Below are 19,116 nucleotides of genomic sequence, written 5' to 3'. Positions count from 1 at the left end.
ATTTATATTTAATAATCTTATTTCCGTTGCTATTACTCGTGTTGTTTTTATGCCATCATATTCATTATTGTTTTGCTATGCATATTAACACCATACATCAAAAAGAAATTTTTTTACTTAAGGAAATATTTTGCGTTTGGAAAATTCGAGAAAACGTGCCCTAACGTGCTGGGTTTCGGTTTCTCGTTCGACCAAATAGCCGAATATCCTTTTTAAACTTTCAAAATAAGGTAATATTTCGTATTTAGAAAATTCGAGAAAATCGTGCCCTAACTTACTGAGCTTCGATTCTTCTCGCGTTGATCCTAAATAACCGAACATCATTTTGAAATTAAAATAAATGAGGTTTAAACAAAAAATAAAGGCAAGCTTACTCTCGAAAATACGATGTGTTGTATCCTAACTCACTGGACGTGACATCTTGTTACTTCGAGATAAGGAAGCATTTTCCATTTTGATTTATTTGAGTAATTTTAAAATAACAATATAAGGAGGGATCGTATTTTAAATTCTTTTGAGTTTTTAATTTTCGACACCAAGACATTAAGAAATCAACTAGGTACCAATTTTGGACGTATCGAGGGTGCTAACCCTTACTCGTGCGTAACCGACTCCCGAACCTGTTTTTGGATTTCGTAGACCAAACTCGTTGTTTTAATAAAATCAAATTGTTTATCAAAAACAACCATTTTACGAGGTGACCCGATCACACCTCATCAAAAAAAGATTGGTGGCGACTCCCAATTTCGTTTCATTTTCAAAATCCAAGTCGACCCCGTTTCCATCAAAAAAATGGTGTCAACATAGTACATTGTTACAGTGCCTTAAATGGAAGCCATTACTGAAATGATGAGTAAAATGTGGTTAGTACAAAAATTATAAATGAAAATTTGGATTTGCATTTCTTCTTTAACAAATGACCATGCATCTTATGTGAATTTCTGGACTGACCCACAACATAGAAAGCCATACATTATTGTTTACAAGAGAGCTTGAAATATTATTAAAAAGTTGGAAACAGGTCAACAATTCAAGAGATTAAGAATGTTCAAAACAATGATTAACAACACTGCATTTAATAAATAAACATATCATGGTTAATCCCCTTCAAAGAATTAGGGATCACTTCCAGAACCCTGTTTTCCCTAGCAACATATGCAATCTCACAAGCTCCAGACAACAAGGGACTGGAGATGTTACCGTTAGCATACTACACGCATGATTGCAAATTTATGAACATTCAACTACAACAGTCCAGAACCTACCAAAATTTCTAAGCAAATACCTCATAATCGATTTGTTGAATATTGGGGAAAATTAGTTTCAGGGTAGCATTGTAGTTAGGAGACTGCGCCTGCAATAAAACAGTACAGTTGATCACATATGAGAAAGGTTAGGAGAGAAGAATGACTACTAGGCCAGTATAGAAGATTGAGAAATGTCAAACGATAATCACCAATTGTGCAAATAACTTTATAGCTAAAATGAATGCAATATGCCAAGGAGAGGATGATGATATAGACTTAACTGAACTCAGCCCAGGAAGGTAGAAAACTACTTTAGATGGATGCCACTACTTTGGTGATCATATATTTAATCACCTACAGCTAGATTCAGATCATCCATAATTTCAACTATCAAACCATCATATTATGCGCAGATGAAAGTGACATAGCTTAATACTAGCTTGAGAAGCTGATTCATTCATTATTTGCAAATTACTCAGAAGTGGTTCAATAGTTTAGTTTATATATAGATACGAGTCTCCACAACATAAACAAGAATAATACCTAAAGTTGAAATGCAAATCTTAGCACAAACTCTTGGCCAACAGATCAAGAAAACATTTAACAAAAAGGTACTTGCTTTATTAGGCAAACAAAGACGAGAAAAACACATTGCAATGTTGGAATTGAAAAGAGAAATGAAACAAACATTGAGATTTCGAAAAAGTACTTTACTCCAGAGGTGTCAAGCATATATACCAAAAATAATATAAGCCAGGAAGTTTAGAAGATAATACTCAAGAGGTTTATATAAAAGTTAACAAGTGGAAAAAAACAGAAGGATTAAAATCATACCCGATGCCCCTACTACTACCTCCCCAATCACAATAGCTTACAATCAACTTTTTAAGTTGCCAAACTCCTCGCAATGCCATCTTCATTTTCAAAACATAAAAAAATTATTAACTAAGTATATGTTTAACCCCCCTTTTTTATTTTCTAAATAGCAATACATATAAAACAAATGAATTGCACCCTTTGTTTTTGCCAATTATTTCCATAAAATTCAGAATATAATTCTAACTTAAATACTATAATTCAACCATAAGACATTAATTTTTTCAGAAAATTCAAGAAAGTGAAAGCAAATAGTAAAACTATTTTGAACAATACGATTAAATAAATACTCAACACCTCCTACAACTTAGCATTTCAACTACACAAATTCACAATGTAACCTACTAATTACAACTTCGACCTACAAATTTATATTCTATAATAAACTAAAATCCCGCTTCTAATCAACTATCCTTAATGTAACATATAATGAGGAAAAAGGAAACAATATTTCAAAGATTCTATCACAGGAAAAAAAATCAAATCAAACCCGAAAATTTGAACAGCATACATATAAATGGTCTTCTAAAATTGACCAGGAAAAAAGAAAACAACAACATTTTCAAACCCAATAACTTGAACCCAAAATCACCCCCAAACAATAGATTGCATGCAAAGAGATTATAAATAACAGCAGAAAAAACATAGATCTAGTAAAAAGAGACTCGAATTAGAAAAAATTATAAAGAAAGAAAAATAGAACAGAGAAATCAACAGGCAAGAATGCAAATAAAGGGGAAATAATAATAGGCAAAATATGGGGATTTTACCTGACAAATGAAATCGATTCTCAGAGAAGACGATGAGTGTCTAGACACGAATGAAAAGCATCCAACTTATATGATATTCCCGATCAGAAGTGTTTCAAAATTCGAAAAAGATAAATAAAATCAAAATCAAAATCGATTCTACAGAAAAGAAAAGAAAAGAAAAACAGGGAAAAAATTTGGAAGAAGAAGCAGAAATCTGGAGAAAAGAAATGTGAGAAGAAAAGAAGCGTACCGTACCAGAAGAAGAAGTAGAAATCTGGAAAGGAAAAAATTGAGAAACGTCGAGAGAGGATGAGGGAAAAGAAATTACCTGTGCAAGGAAGCGTGGAAGAATCGGAGCGTTGAGGACGAGGGCAGAAAACGGAAGAGAAAAAAGGGAAAGACGCTGAATGGGTAATCGGCGCTGAGGGGGCGTAATGCCTATTACGCGCAATCAATGTAATGAGGGAGTAAGCGATTCGGTGGGGAATGGGAAAACAGCGAACGAAACGCCAGAATAGGTCGATAATGTAATAGGCGCGTAATCGGGGCGTAATGGTATACCCATTACAGCGAACCAAACACGCTTGATATTATGATGATGAACATTGATATGTGTTATGATGATAATTAATAATGATATTGTTCCATTGAATGATGTTAGATGTAGTTGGGTATAGTTGGTATGTCATGGAATCTTAGATATCAATGATTTTATTTTAGCTTCAATTCCCAGAAGGTTGTGAGCAACTCCAATTTTCAGAGGGTCGTTTTTTAGTCTCATTTATTAAATGATTCGAAACAAAACAAAGCTTGTTCAGTTCATTTATGTTTATGAACAAGCTCATTTATGTTCGTTTAGTAAATCATTTAAAGCTTATTTATTGCTCCATTAATATATATTAATAAAATTATTGTGGTTTGTATGTTTTTTATTACTTGTAAATAGTTAAAACACATGTAAGTAAGTAAAGTTATGTTTTTTAATATCATTTTGGCTATCTTGATACATTTTGGTGCTTGAAGAACCAATAAGTGTCTTAAGGTAGATTTTAGTTTTCTAAATTTAAAGTTTGCATGATTTGGTGTAGTTGATAATTTGCTCAGTTAGAATAGGTGATAATGCGTTGAAAGCCATAATTACAAGTAGTTTGAATCTGTTTTTATATGTTAAATGAGCTTGCGTGGGTATGTCATGGCATTGATATAAGATAAGTGACATTTAAACATTATTTTTATAATTGAAAATGTTGTATTTTGTACAATTTGGTATGTTGGTCTCAAGACATGAAAGCCATGTCTCGAGACACTCAACTGAATTTTGATATTTTAGTTTAGATTTGAATCCTGACTTTATATTTGACTCTGAGCAACCTCGAATCTTGTTAAATAAAATCGATTATCATCTAAAATGTATGTATATGATTATGAGTGAGGATTGATTAAGAATATTCAATAATTAAGTTACTCATGCAACGTAATGTGATGTCTAGTAGTCAAATCCAACGACCGAATCAGCTGTAGAGTGTCATAGTATATATTATTTTCTTCATTTCCAATGATAGTTGAATTGGACCTTTTATGTATGCGAACCTTGAGTTGAAAATAGAAATTGGGCCGACCATGTGATCCAATGGTACCAGGCTATGTCACTAACTTGTCACATGCTTGAAACTTAAGTCGAGCTACGTGAAGCCTTACACTCGAACAACCAACTATCAATTCCTAAGTTCAGCCTCAGTGAGGGATTAAGATGTTGGCAAGGTGCAAACAAATGTATGAGCAAGGGAAAAGTGCTAGCAAGAAGGCAAAAGGCGAGTTAAGAATGCTAGAAGGCTTTATTGCAATGATCAAGCTTGTTTACCAATGTAGGGTGGCATTACTCCCATTACATGAAACGACTATCATTTGGAAAACACACCAATAAATTCTAATATTCTTTCTTTCCTTCATTCATTTTCTAATATTATTAAATTATTTTATAAAGTATTACTGCAGAATTCTTTATATAAATTGAGTTTTTTGTCATACATTGCTCAATGTGTAGTGGGCTATTCTCGTCAATGCAAAACGCAAATAGTCATTGGCTTCATTGTATCCTCGAGGTTAATTTACTTGAAACTCATTTGTACATCGAAAATAAGTAGGGGCGAATATAACCTTAAAAGATAGTGACTTGATACACGCCTTGGAGCCTTATCCTATTTTTTCTTTTTATGTTCGAATTTCGTTCGTGTGTTCGAGATTTTCTTCACCGGAGATTTGTACTAACAGTCAGGTAGTCTTATAACCGGCTTGCAGACTACAAGTTTGAATGGACTTCAAGTATGTTCCGTCAAGAGCTTGGATGTAACGACCCAAAATCCGTGGGCACCGAAAAGTGTGTGTATTATCGGGCCTCCATCTTAGTGAATTGAGTTTGAAAATAATTATTAGAAATATTTACGAGACTAGTTGTGTGTTTAATTAGGTTTTAGATAGGTGAATTTAGCTTAATTAAGAATAATTAGGAAAAAGGATCAAATTGAATAAAGAGTGAAAGTCTAATTATAGATTAAAAGAAAGTTAAAAGGACGAAATAGACAAATATGTCAAGTCCCATAAATGAGGCGGCATATATGCATTAAATTCAAGATTTTATTTAAGTTATATATAATTATTATATGTATATAATTATTATAATTATTTATTCAAATGGTAATTTATATTAATTTTATTATTTATTATGGAATAAATTAAAATTAAGACAAATGTATGGTGAAAAGATGGTACAAGTGTAATAATAAATATATATACACTTGTATTATAATTATTATTTACTTAAAATTTAAGTAAAAGATATTAATTAATTAATTATATTATGAGATTTTTATTTGGTAAACAAATTAAATAATGACAATTGTATGGTGTTGATGGTGTACAAATGTGAATATATGATTGAATATTTAATAGATATTTAGAATAAAATATATTATTATAGTATAAAGTAAATAAAATAAAATGAAATAACAGAAGGCAAATGAAATAAAAGAAAGAAACAGAATAGGCAAGTGACAAAAAACAGAGAAAGAGACGAAACAGGGGAGAAAGAAAGAAAGAAAAAGAAAAAGGGAAAATAGGATTTTTAAAGCTTAGAGTTTAATTTGCTAATATCGCACCCGAGGCATCCACGAGGAAAGGAAAAGAAAAAGTGGACGAGGAATAGACACGAGAATCACGGTTTGTATCACTATAATTCAAAATTTATTATTATTAAGTGTTTAAATTGTTAATTACGTGTGGTAAGTATTTTAAGGTAAGTATTTAATAAATGATAAATTTATAATGTAGTATTGAAATTGAAACTGATACTGAACTGAATTATGGAATACTGGATATTGGTTTGATTACTGAGTGAATTGTGAAAATACTGAATATTGTTATGTATAATGCATTGAATTGTGAAATTACTGTAATAATGTGAAACTGATTGAAATAAGGAATTTATAATCAATACTGAACTAAAATGGAAATTGTACTGAAAAGTAAATTAAATGCCCTATTAACTAGTCGGGCTAGTCGGATATAGTTGGTATGCCATAAGATATGGAAAAGTACGGGGTATTTGCCGGCTTACTGATCAGGCACTTATGTGTCGACTACTGTTACTGTTACTGATTCGGCACTTTGTGTGTCGAATACTGTTACTGTTACTGTTATCGACTCGACACTTTGTGTGTCGAATACTGTTACCGTTACTATTACATGTTCAGCACTTTGTGTGTTGAATACTGTTACTATTACTGTTACTGCTACCGTTACTGATTACTGTTTACTGGTGTGTTTGGTTGGAATCTGTGTATCCGCCGAGTCCGAGTCAAGTTAATAGGGATAAATAAAATAAATTTACTGATAAAACTAATCTCGTATGATATAGTATATGTGAAAAGTGAAATTTGAAATAAAGAAATAAAAATGATATATATAATTAATTGATAATATTAAAAGATTGAATTGTTTATTTGTGGTGATAATTGTAATGAAAAGTATGTGTGTGATTTAATGTATTTAATTATAAATTGAATTATAGTGATACCACTGAGTATATGCATACTCAGCGTACGGTTGTTTTCGTGCGCGGGTTGTAGAAGTCAAGTACTGAACCAGCATCCAAAGCCAGACCCGACTTCAACAAACTTTTGGTGATGTATATTTTCTTTTGGTAATGTGGCATGTACATAGGATGTGTATAAATGTTATTATGTTTTTAATATAAATGGTTAAAAAAATGTTAGTATTATAAGTTTATGCATTAAAATGAAAGAAGTTTAATTATTTTTATTTAATTTAGTATGTTGTTAAATTTAAATTGATATTATGTTGATTAAGTTGACTAGAAAGTATTTGGAATAGAAGTTGAGAATGTGAAATGAATTGGTTGAATTGGTTGTGATTGGAAATGATATGGTTTTTAATTGCAGGGGGTTTAATGTGAAAATAAGTAGAAATGCTGCCGAAATTTTGTAAAAATAAAATAAAATAAAAAAAATAAAAAAAATTTAGAGTACTTGAACGAGTTTCATTTTACTTTTAATTCACGTTTTGGATTTCAAAAGTTTATTACAGGGACTTAATTATACAATTATATTATGAATGTTATTTTATTATGAATTATCCGTAAATTGTTTGATATGTCTGGTAATGCTTCGTAACCCTGTTTCGGCAACGGTTTGGGGTTAAGGGGTGTTACATTGGATCTCAATGTTGGCTTGCCTAGTTTTTCACTATTGGAACCCACCCATTGTTTGAAAAGTCAAAAAGGGTGGGCACCGAAAGTAGAAAGTAAAATTGGTTGGCAAGTTGGGTTAAAAGTTGGCATGGGATAATTGCAATTTTGGTCCCTAATTGTATAGGGACATTGCAAGTTGATCCTTGAACCTCAACTATAAATACGCCTAACCATTTCTTACTTTCTTCATCCCACACTTGACATTCTCTACTTAAGGCAATTGTTCTCTCTCCCTATTTGTAAACTTTCACTTGTATTTTTGGAGTGAAATATATTTGGTAGTGCCCGAGGACGTAGGCAAAATTTGCTGAACCTCGTTAAAATTCTAGTGTTCTTTATTTTTTGTTCTGCATATTTTGCAAGTGTCATTGTAGTGATTTATTGTGCTATTAAATTACGATAGAGGGATATTCTGGCTAGGAAAGATCTGGTATGTAAGCGATCCTCGTGATCCACCTCTCTTTCCTGGGAATTGAACTTAGTGTGATTTTTCAGTACAATAATTTTACTCTTTCACACGCTTCCGCGCAACAATTGGTACCAGAGCCAGGTTCGTACTTGGGGAATACGACCGTTTACGGTACTATTCACGTATACGGCACTATTCACGTATACGGTACTATTTACGTATATGGTACTATTCACGTATACGGTACTGTTCACGTATACAGTAGTTGGGATTGAGGAGAAAAATGGCAGCAGCATCGTCATCAGCAAGGACTACTGTGACAAATGCAAAATTTGAAGTAGAGAAATTTGACGGTACCAATAATTTTGGTATGTGGCAATGTGAGATCCTGGATGTCTTATGTCAGCAAGAGCTAGATATAGCCCTTGAAGAAAAACCTGACAAGATGGATGACAAGGAGTGGGCCAAGATCAATAGACAGGCGTGTGGTACAATCCGCCTATGTTTGGCCAAAGAGCAGAAGTACTCTGTCATGAGGGAGACATCAGCGAAGAAGTTATGGGATACACTGGAAGAAAAGTTTCTAACGAAAAGTCTTGAAAATAGGCTTTTATGAAAAAGAAACTTTATCGATTCACGTATGCACCCGGTATGTCGATGAATGACCATGTGAACTCATTCAATAAAATTTTAGCAGACTTGCTAAATTTGGATGAGAAATTTGAAGATGAAGACAAGGCATTATTGTTGTTGAATTCCCTTCCTGATGAATATGATCATCTTACCACCACATTGCTTCATGGGAAGGACACGATCACATTTGATGCAGTCTGTAGTGCGTTGTATAGATCTGAGACTTGAAAGAAAGATAAAAGAGATCACAGAGATACAACCGCAGAAGTCTTAACAGTAAGAGGTCGTTCACACAGCAGCAAATCTGGTAGAAGAGGAAAGTCCAAAGGGAGACCCGCCAAAGATGAATGTGCCTTTTGCCATGAAAAAGGGCATTGGAAAAAGAATTGTCCTAAGCTACAAAAGGGCAAGGCTATTTCTAATGCATGTGTAGCGGAGCATGATGAGGAGTCAGACTTTAGCTTGGTTGGCATGGCAATGGCATGTCAAACGGATGAGTGAATTTTGGATTCAGGATGTACTTACCATATGTGTCCTAATAAGGACTGGTTTTCTAGTCTTAAAGAGCTAGAAGGTGGAATTGTTCTTATGGGCAATGATAGTGCTTGTAAGATAATGGGAGTGGGTACAGTCCAATTGAAGAATCACGACGGCTCAATCCAAGTCTTGACAGATGTTCGCTACGTACCTAGCCTGAAGAAAAATCTCATCTCATTAGGTGCCCTAGAATCTAAAGGGCTCACAATCACTTTGAGAGATGGATTACTAAAAGTAGTAGCTGGGCAACTGACGGTGATGAAAGGCACAAGAAGAAATAACTTGTATTTTTTAAATGGAAGTACAGTTATTGGATCAACATCAACAGTTTCTACAAAAGATGTAGATTCAGAGGCTACCAGATTATGGCATATGCGATTGGGACATGCTGGTGAAAAAGCTTTGCAGACATTGGTGAAGTAAGGCTTATTGAAAGGTGCAAATTCTTGCAAAATGGAATTCTGTGAACATTGTGTTCTGGGCAAGCAGAAGAGGGTAAAATTTGGTCCAGCAATTCACAATACGAAAGGAATTTTGGACTACGTTCACAGTGATGTGTGGGGACCTACCAAAGTAGCTTCTTTGGGAGGTATGCACTATTTTGTTACTTTTGTTGATGATTATTCAAGAAAAGTATGGGTGTATCTAATGAAAAGAAAAAGTGAAGTTTTGGATGCATTTCTGAAATGGAAGAAGATGGTGGAGACTCAGACTGGTCGAAAGGTCAAACGACTTCGATCAGATAATGGTACTGAGTACAAAAACGATCCATTTCTACAAGTATGCCAAGATGAGGGCATTGTGCGACACTTCACTGTTCGGGATACACCACATCAAAATGGGGTGGCAGAACGAATGAATCGAACTATACTGGAGAAAGTTCGATGTATGTTGTCCAATGCTGGATTGGGCAAAGAATTTTGGGCTGAGGCAGTTACATATGCGTGCCATCTAATTAACCGTTTGCCATCAGCTGCAATAAATGGAAAAACTCCTATAAAGATGTGGACTGGTAAATCTGCTACTGATTATGATTCTTTGCATGTATTTGGTTCCACTGCATATTATCATGTAAAAGAATCTAAGTTAGACCCAAGAGCAAAGAAAGCATTATTCTTGGGTATAACTGATGGAGTAAAAGGATATCGTCTCTGGTGTCCTGATACAAGGAAGATTGTTTTCAGTAGAGATGTGACTTTTGATGAATCAACCATGTTGAAGTACAAGGATTCACAAAAGGATGACAAAACCAGTAGTACTTTGCAGCAGGTGGAGCTTGAAAAGGTTAACGATGATCCAGCTAATATTGGAGGGACAAATGATGAAGAGGTTCCTACCCAAGAACCTCTACAGCAACAAGATTCAATTGCATATAGAAGGCCAAGAAGAGAGATTCGTAAGCCTGCTCGCTTTGATGATATAGTGGCCTATGCACTTCCAATTACAGATGATGATGTTCCTTCTATTTACACAGAAGTAATAAGTAACCCTGATGGTGTAAAGTTGAAGCAAGCAATGAATGAAGAAATGCAGTCTCTTCATAAAAATAAGACCTGGGAGTTGGTGACACTACCCAAGGGAAAGAAGGCAATTGGATGCAAATGGGTATATGCAAAGAAGGAAGGATTTTCTGATAAAAATGAAATTCGATACAAGGCTAGATTAGTAGCAAAGGGTTACGCTCAGAAAGAAGGAATAGACTACAATGAAGTGTTTTCTCCAGTTGTGAAGCATTCGTCTATTCGGATTTTGCTAGCCTTGGTTGCGCAATATGATCTTGAACTAGTTCAGCTTGATGTGAAGACCGCGTTTTTACACGGTGATTTGGAAGAGGAAATCTATATGACTCAGCCAGATGGATTCAAGGTTGCTGGAAAAGAAAATTGGGTTTGCAAACTGACAAAGTCGCTTTATGGATTGAAGCAATCTCCGAGGCAGTGGTACAAGCGATTTGATCAGTTCATGAAAGGGCAAAGGTACACAAGAAGTAAATTTGATCATTGCGTGTATTTTCAGAAGCTACAAGAAGGAACTTTCATATACTTGCTCTTATATGTTGATGATATGCTAATAGCATCTAAGAGCAAAGTTGAGATTGAAAGATTGAAGACTCAACTCAATCTCGAGTTTGAGATGAAAGATCTAGGAGAAGCTAAAAAGATTCTCGGTATGGAAATATGGAGAGATAGAGCTCATGATAGAGTTAGCTTGTCTCAGAAGCAGTATTTGAAAAAGGTACTACAGCAGTTTGGCATGAACGAACAGACAAAACCTGTAAGTACCCCGTTGGCTTCCCATTTCAAGCTTTCTGCACAACTATCTCCTTCGACGAATACGGAACGAGAATACATGTTGCAAGTTCCGTATTCTAATGCAGTGGGTAGCTTGATGTATGCAATGGTGTGTACAAGACCCGACATTTCACAGGCAGTTAGTATAGTGAGCAGGTATATGCATAATCCTGGAAAAGGACATTGGCAAGCTGTGAAATGGATTCTACGGTATATTCAGAAGACCGTGGATGTTGGATTACTGTTCAAGCAGGATAATACACTTGGTAAAGGTGTTATTGGGTACGTTGATTCTGACTATGCCGGTGATTTGGACAAGCGAAGATCAACCACCGGTTATGTGTTTACACTTGCTGGAGGACCAATAAGTTAGAAGTTTACACTACAGTCTACAGTTGCATTGTCAACCACAGAAGCCGAGTACATGGCTGTAACAGAGGCTGTAAAGGAGGCTATTTGGTTACAAGGTATGGCTAAAACCTTGGGGTTGGTTCAGGAGCATATTAACGTGTATTGTGATAGTCAAAGTGCTATTCATTTAGCAAAGAATCAAGTCTATCATGCACGTACAAAACATATCGACGTACGATTCCATTTTGTGCGGGAAATTATTGAAGAGGGGAAAATTTGTCTTCAGAAGATCAAGACTGCAGATAATCCCGCAGATATGATGACCAAGGTGGTAACATCAACCAAGTTCGAACATTGTTTGAACTTGATTAATATCCTGCAAGTTTAACAGTTGAAGAAGGCACTATCAAGTATTGTTGTCAAAGGCAGAAAGAATTGTATGAAGATAAGATTATCCTAATCAAATCTTCAAGGTGGAGATTATTGGAACCCACCCATTGTTTGAAAAGTCAAAAAGGGCGGGCATCGAAAGTAGAAAGTAAAATTGGTTGGCAAGTTGGGTTAAAAGTTGGCATGGGATAATTGCAATTTTGGTCCCTAATTGTATAGGGACATTGCAAGTTGATCCTTGAACCTCAACTATAAATAGGCCTAACCATTTCTTACTTTCTTCATCCCACACTTGCCATTCTCTACTTAAGGCAATTGTTCTCTCTCCCTATTTGTAAACTTTCACTTGTATTTTTGGAGTGAAATATATTTGGTAGTGCCCGAGGACGTAGGCAAAATTTGCTAAACCTCGTTAAAATTCTAGTGTTCTTTATTTTTTGTTCTGCATATTTTGCAAGTGTCATTGTAGTGATTTATTGTGCTATTAAATTACGATAGAGGGATATTCTGGCTAGGAAAGATCTGGTATATAAGCGATCCTCGTGATCCACCTCTCTTTCCTGGGAATTGAACTTAGTGTGATTTTTCAGTACAATAATTTTACTCTTTCACACGCTTCCGCGCAACACTCACCATTGCGGTTGCTGCAGAAGATGTTTCGATACATGGTGAAAATACACCTTTTAACACTCAATGAGTTGTTCTCCTCAAAGTCCGAAATGCACATACACTCGAGTGAAAGGAAAGACATACCTATCCCACTGGAATTCTCCCTCAAATAATCTAATTTCATGTGTGTACATGATGTTAAGTTGGAGAAGGTCGAGGAAGGTCGAGACAAGCAACAGTCTTCTAATAATGAAGTCGGTATTGGACATAGAAGACTAACAGAGTAGGGGAAGACAACAAGAAGACGTCGAGGGCCATGATGTTCGTTGAGTAATTCTGAGGTTATATCAGGCCGAGTGTAGAAAAGGGCAACTTTAAAGACTTTTTGTGGGGTAAGCTAACTGTGTCATCTGATTTATCATGTAAATGTCAACTAAAATATGGGAGAACAGACGTTTGTGTAGTCAGATATGGATGATTCGAGTATCTTCAAATTTTTTGGGGGGGTATATTTGGAGGATTCCTGGATCTAATCCCTATTATCTTTTAAAAGCAGCTGAATCAATTATGCAGGCTAAATTCTAATTGCCAAATGTAGAATTATTCCTGCAGTCTTTACAGCATAAACAGTAAAGCTTCAGAACACAGTGGACATTAATTAATGGCCAATCAGATAAATATATAAAGAAAAAAAAAGGGGGGCAATTATAAGACATACAAATCTAAGTTATATTATACAAAGATCTTATATCATGCGACAACATTAATCCTGTTTTATGTTGTTTGATCGCGATGGACTGCTGGCTGTCTCTGTCGTTCGATTCATTTGAGCCTGATACAGTGCTACCATCTTACTGTAGAGTTCCATATTCATCGACTGCAACCAAAAAATTAAGCATTAATATTATTTACATTCAACTTACTCCAATTTTAGATACATGTTTGATTTGAATATTTTTATTTTTATTTTAACATTTTGTATAGAGAGAAGGGAAACAATAATAAGAAAAAACTCCAGACTTAACTCAATTTGGAATTTTTTTGTTTAAAATTTAAATTGAACTCAATTGATTGAGATTGATTACACAATCTACATACTTGAATTTGAGTTCAGCTCATATATGAATTTTTATTTTAAATAACAAAAATTAAGGTTTGGTTTTTCAATATATAATAAGAATAAAGTAATAATATAATATTATAAATAAAAAATTTGATTAATTTTGGGAGTTGTTCAAATCGAGTGTTAAAGTACTTGATATTAGCACGCTTGATAGAGAGTTTAACAATGACCAAATCAAGTTTAATTTTTTTTAAGTTGAATTTGAGTAGATTGCACAAGAATAAAAAATTGCATATACCCTATATTTGACATACTTGAGTTAGGAAAGCGCAAGATGGGTCAGGCAAAGGGATTGAGTCACTAGAGCTCGCATTTGGATTTGATTGAGCTGCTGCAGTGGCGGTAGCTCTTGAAGGAATCATAGGCGGTAGTGCAGTTGCCAAAAAGGGTGGTGGAAGGTGCAATAGAGGAGGAAGAGATTGGGAAGCATTGGGAGGCGTGGCGGCGTTGATGTCTACCAATCCCATGCCCATTCCTAAAGCATGGTTAACTCCCATGCCGGCCATGATCCGACCTAAAAGAGACATTTGCAGGTGCTGGTGGTGCTGCAAGCCTAGTGGCATCATCATCATTGGAGGGATGCTTCTCATGCTCATCACTTGTACTTGTGCTTGAAGTTGTTTTAGGTATTCAATTACTTCATCAAGCATTGAAGCTTTATCTGTCTATAATCATGTTAAAACCAAATTCTCAAACTCATCCATGTATATATATATATATATGATCAAAATAAATCTATCTATACATATTATATAGGTAAAAGAGAAAAGTTTGCTAAATACAAGCAACACAAAGGGTGCAAACAAAAAGCAAGCTACCAGGGGTTGATTTCAAACTTGAGATATCAAAGTAAGATAAATTCCAATATTTACTACTTTGCTGAAGTTTTGAGAGTCAAATTTAATTATACCAAATTCAAGTCAAGTCATACCTACTCAGTTGAGTGGTTAACCTAGCCCGTGTATCACTAACTTTGACACTAACATAGAAATAAAGATATTCATGTGCCGAATCAGGTCTATGCATGATATTAATACTATACATAGTTGTCTAAATTCGACTATGCCCAAAATATGGGCTTTAAAATTGGTCTAAACCCACTCATATTCATAAATAATTAATTCAAGTTCATTTTTATTTTTGAAAATATATTTAATTTTAGGTTGTTAGTGTTGTATATTTAATTTTTCTTATCATATAAATTACATAATGTATAAAATAAATGAAAAATATATTATAAACTATAAAATGAGTAGGACCAGCTTTGAATATTTAACCCCTGCTCACCTATATTTAAAATGTATCTTTTTTTTTGTTCAAGCTTAAAATGGTAAATTTTCAATTTAGGCCCTTTATAATCTATAAAATTTTAAATTAGTAATGATAAAATTGTATTTTGACCTTCTAGAAATGATAAAATATTAATTTAACCCTTTAAAAATTATAAAGATATAGACTATTAAAATAATAAAATTATATTTTTACTATCGTGAAAATATATATAATTTAATTCCGACCATAAAAAAAAATTTGGCTCCGCTTACCTTGCTTGCATTTGGCACCAACTTTTGAAGAGCCTTCATCTTTTGATTAATTCTATCTCTTCGCTTCTGCCACAATGCAATATAAAAGGTTAGCCATTGCAATTGTTATAAAACCTTCAGGGAGAGATATTCTAAAAGTAAAATAATATTATCATATGGCATATTTATAGATTATACGTAAATTAAAAATGTTTAATACTTCAATACTTAGAAATAATATATAATCATTTATCGATATAATAAAAATATAGAATTGAAATTTTACATGTATAACAAAATATAATTATATTAATAAATACGACTGGAATTTTACCCTTTCAGACAGATTATGAATAGCTGCTGCTCGACTTCGCCTTGTCGGATGAGACCCTCCTGTTTCATCTCGGCTTTCCTACCAATTTTCAACGTTGTTCCCAAAGCAATTGTAATCAAATCGTTAACCCAAACAAAAAGAGTTTGTGTGTTTTCTTACCGATCCATCGTGACTACCAGAGTCCCCATCTGTGGTTTTGGTTTTCAAGCTTTGAAGAGATTCATCATGGGAACCCCAAGTCACCATTGTTGCATCATTGTCAATCTTGTAAAACGTATCACAGCCGCATTCACTACGATCTGCTTTATCTTTTTGAATCCCACAACTTATATTGTGTTTCCTGCATTGATCCGAATCTGAAGTCGGCTGTGCCCGTTTCTTTGTCAACCGCGCTGCTACCGACACCGGCGGCAATCGACTGGAGCTTTCGCTGCGGTTTCCCCCGGATGATGCAGCAATGGAACTTGTGTTTGCCGGGGTCTCATCCTGGTTGTGATATGTGGCTTGATGGACTATGGACTCTAATGTGTCATTTGACCTACATGTTGGCTTTGTTGGTGCAGTAGGAAGGAACCCACTGAACCCATGCATGGCTAGCTGCTGACCATATTGCCATGTTAGCTCTGCAACTTGATGGTTGGACCTGAATTACAAGCACAAAATAAGTTTTAAACATGTTAATTTGGATTCAAATCTGACATTGTATGAGATAAAAGCAAAAGGGCATGCATGCAACATAGAGTAATAAGTTCATACACGGGGACGAGCTGCTGGTTTATATTATTACAAGGGTTGAACATGTGGAACGAAGATCTTTTGGTTTCTTCTTCATCTTCGACTTGTTGACGTCGTCGCCTTTGGTTTTTTAGATTCCAATTTGGTACTATACAGTGACTCATGATGATGATTTGATTCTTTGAAACTCTCTTTCTCTTTTGTTTTGTTTCAATCTGCAGCTTTTGAGGTTGAGTTTGGAGTTAGAAGTTACGAGTTTAAACTGTCTTATGGGGTCCCGTTTTTGGATGTCAATTGATTTGATTTGACACACAACATGTGGTAGCCAATGGTTGCCATAAGGCTGCCTTTGCCATCGCTTTCAACTGTTTTATTTATCTTTTTAAGAGACATACAAGAGAATCATTTTCTTGTAATTACTATCAAAGCTCTTAGTATTTCCATACACACTTACTAAAGATTGATTATTCTTTTATTTTTTTTTATATTAATGAAGACCTTAAAAGAATTAAAATATTTTTAGTTGAAATTCTGTAAAAGCTAAATGGTTTTACCATTTTTCTATCTGAGCCTTTGAATATATAAAAATTGTAAAGTTTATACATTGTGTTTGATGAATTAGAAAATGCTTAATTGAGATATACAAGTAGACAAGCAGTACAAATTAATTTGTCCAAAATTTCCCCTCTTCTTCTTATTTTTAAAAAAAAATTATAGAAATTTTCAAAAATCTTACCTCTATTAGGATAGTTACCGTTCGTAAGCCGAGCTCGCATGACGGGATCACAGATTGAGCTCACACGATGAGATCGTAGGTTGAGCTCACAGCTCGCTTGCTAACCTTGCTCCCTTGCGATGTTATGCGTGCATAAGAATGCATAACATGTGCTCAACCTAGAGTAAGGTATGTGTCTATACGCATGAAACCTACTTGGCATGTCATTTCAATATTTAACAGTAATCATATAATATAAATAGACAAACATCAACAACAACAAAAAAAAAGATAGAGAGAAAAAGACCTCAACAACCCCTTAAAATATCAAAATAATAAAATTTGAGTGTAACAAATTGAAATAAATCTTTATTATTTTGATATTTTAAGTTTTGTGTTTGTAGACGCATTTTCTTATCAACATGACAATTTAAATTTTTATTTACTGTTCATTAAATATGTGAAAACTAATAAATCTAAATTTAAATTAATTAAAAAATTGAACGAATAATACATATGGAAATTGTTTGAAGCCATCCACGTGTCAAATTTATAAGCTATCCACATATGATTATTTTCTTAGGTCTCATTTTAAATATTACTAACTTTTAATGAAACATTTGTTTTACACATTTAATATTTAATTAATTTTTAAATATTATAATTTAATATATCTTGTTTGAATTATTGAATATAATAAAAGAAGATATTAATTTATCAATTCAAATATTATAATAGAAAATTTTCAAATAATAATTAAAGCATTTTAACATGTTCAACATACAACATAGTTTTACTTTAAGTAATTAATGCAAAATAGCATTATTCAAAATAATAATTAATTAACTCTAATATTAAAAAAGAGATAATTATTCGTGACTATATCATTAGATGCTAGGATTTACGTGATGAAAATAGATATGACATAAATGCGTATGGTGGACGTAACTATTCGTGGGAGTCCCTCGCAAGTTCCCTCTCTATAACAAAATACACTTAATTTATGAATACACACATATGCAATGAGATATAACCACCCGTGGGAACCCCTCGTGAGGGCTTTTTTCACAAATACATAAACATATATATATACAGGCGTGTATAGATAAACATACTAGATGGTAACCATCCTCGAGAGTGGTTGCCTATGGGTGTGAGAACAAAGACATTGGGTGGTAACAGTTCGTGAACATCAATTGAAGTAAATTTGCAAGAAGTAAATGTCAGATCAAATAGTAAACAGGTATAAATTTTTAAGTTATAAAAAGCCTCAAATAGTAAACGAGTATAAATGCCCGTGAATATCAATTAAGCCCTTTTTATTTTAGCACCCAATTGAATCTCAAAACTGACGATTTTGACTAGCAAAATCCTTTGACCAACGTTAACGGTTAAAAACTAATGGAAATATTATAGCAAAATAAAAAATTTTAAAAAGAAATTACAATTTCAACATTTGGTGGTTGACATGATAATTGTTACTTATCGAAATTATCAATTCAAGAATTCAATTGAATGAAAAAAATAGATTTTAAATTCTTGAAAGATATTTTATACATTTAAACCTATTTGTTGAATGATACAAGTGCTGATGCAATGAGACAAAGAATCTTTTGTTTATGGATCCAACATACATTCAATCATTTCGTTTTGTAACCTTCATGATCGATTGATTGATGTTGATTTTTAAATAAAAATTTAATTGAATCAATTCATAATTAAAACTCAATTTATTATATGATATTATTAGGTTTGTTGAAATTACTCTCAAGTTTCTCATGGTAAAATAGTTTATTATTCTTTGCGGCTTCGATTCATAAAAGAAA

The 19,116-nt window shown here is 33.7% G+C and overlaps 2 protein-coding genes across 2 annotated transcripts; both read right to left on the bottom strand.

Annotated features, from left to right (window-relative positions):
* Positions 1–979: 979 nt before the first annotated feature.
* Positions 980–4,761, bottom strand: LOC107953465 (uncharacterized). Its single transcript, XM_041096800.1, has 5 exons — positions 4,737–4,761; positions 3,204–3,458; positions 2,894–2,958; positions 2,082–2,161; positions 980–1,354 (listed from the first exon to the last, which is right to left on the bottom strand). Exons 1-5 carry the CDS (start codon positions 4,759–4,761, stop codon positions 1,324–1,326), a joined length of 456 nt encoding a protein of 151 aa, XP_040952734.1. The 3' UTR covers positions 980–1,323.
* Positions 4,762–13,518: 8,757 nt separating this feature from the next.
* LOC107953466 (transcription factor UNE10) lies at positions 13,519–16,807 on the bottom strand. Its single transcript, XM_016888780.2, has 6 exons — positions 16,597–16,807; positions 16,000–16,483; positions 15,841–15,918; positions 15,528–15,593; positions 14,238–14,648; positions 13,519–13,737 (listed from the first exon to the last, which is right to left on the bottom strand). Exons 1-6 carry the CDS (start codon positions 16,737–16,739, stop codon positions 13,624–13,626), a joined length of 1,296 nt encoding a protein of 431 aa, XP_016744269.2. The 5' UTR covers positions 16,740–16,807; the 3' UTR covers positions 13,519–13,623.
* Between the last annotated feature and the right edge of the window lie 2,309 nt (positions 16,808–19,116).

The sequence above is a fragment of the Gossypium hirsutum genome, chromosome D07, assembly GCF_007990345.1.
Source record: "Gossypium hirsutum isolate 1008001.06 chromosome D07, Gossypium_hirsutum_v2.1, whole genome shotgun sequence".
Taxonomy (NCBI): Eukaryota; Viridiplantae; Streptophyta; class Magnoliopsida; order Malvales; family Malvaceae; genus Gossypium; species Gossypium hirsutum.
This window is presented reverse-complemented; position numbering and strand designations above follow the sequence as displayed.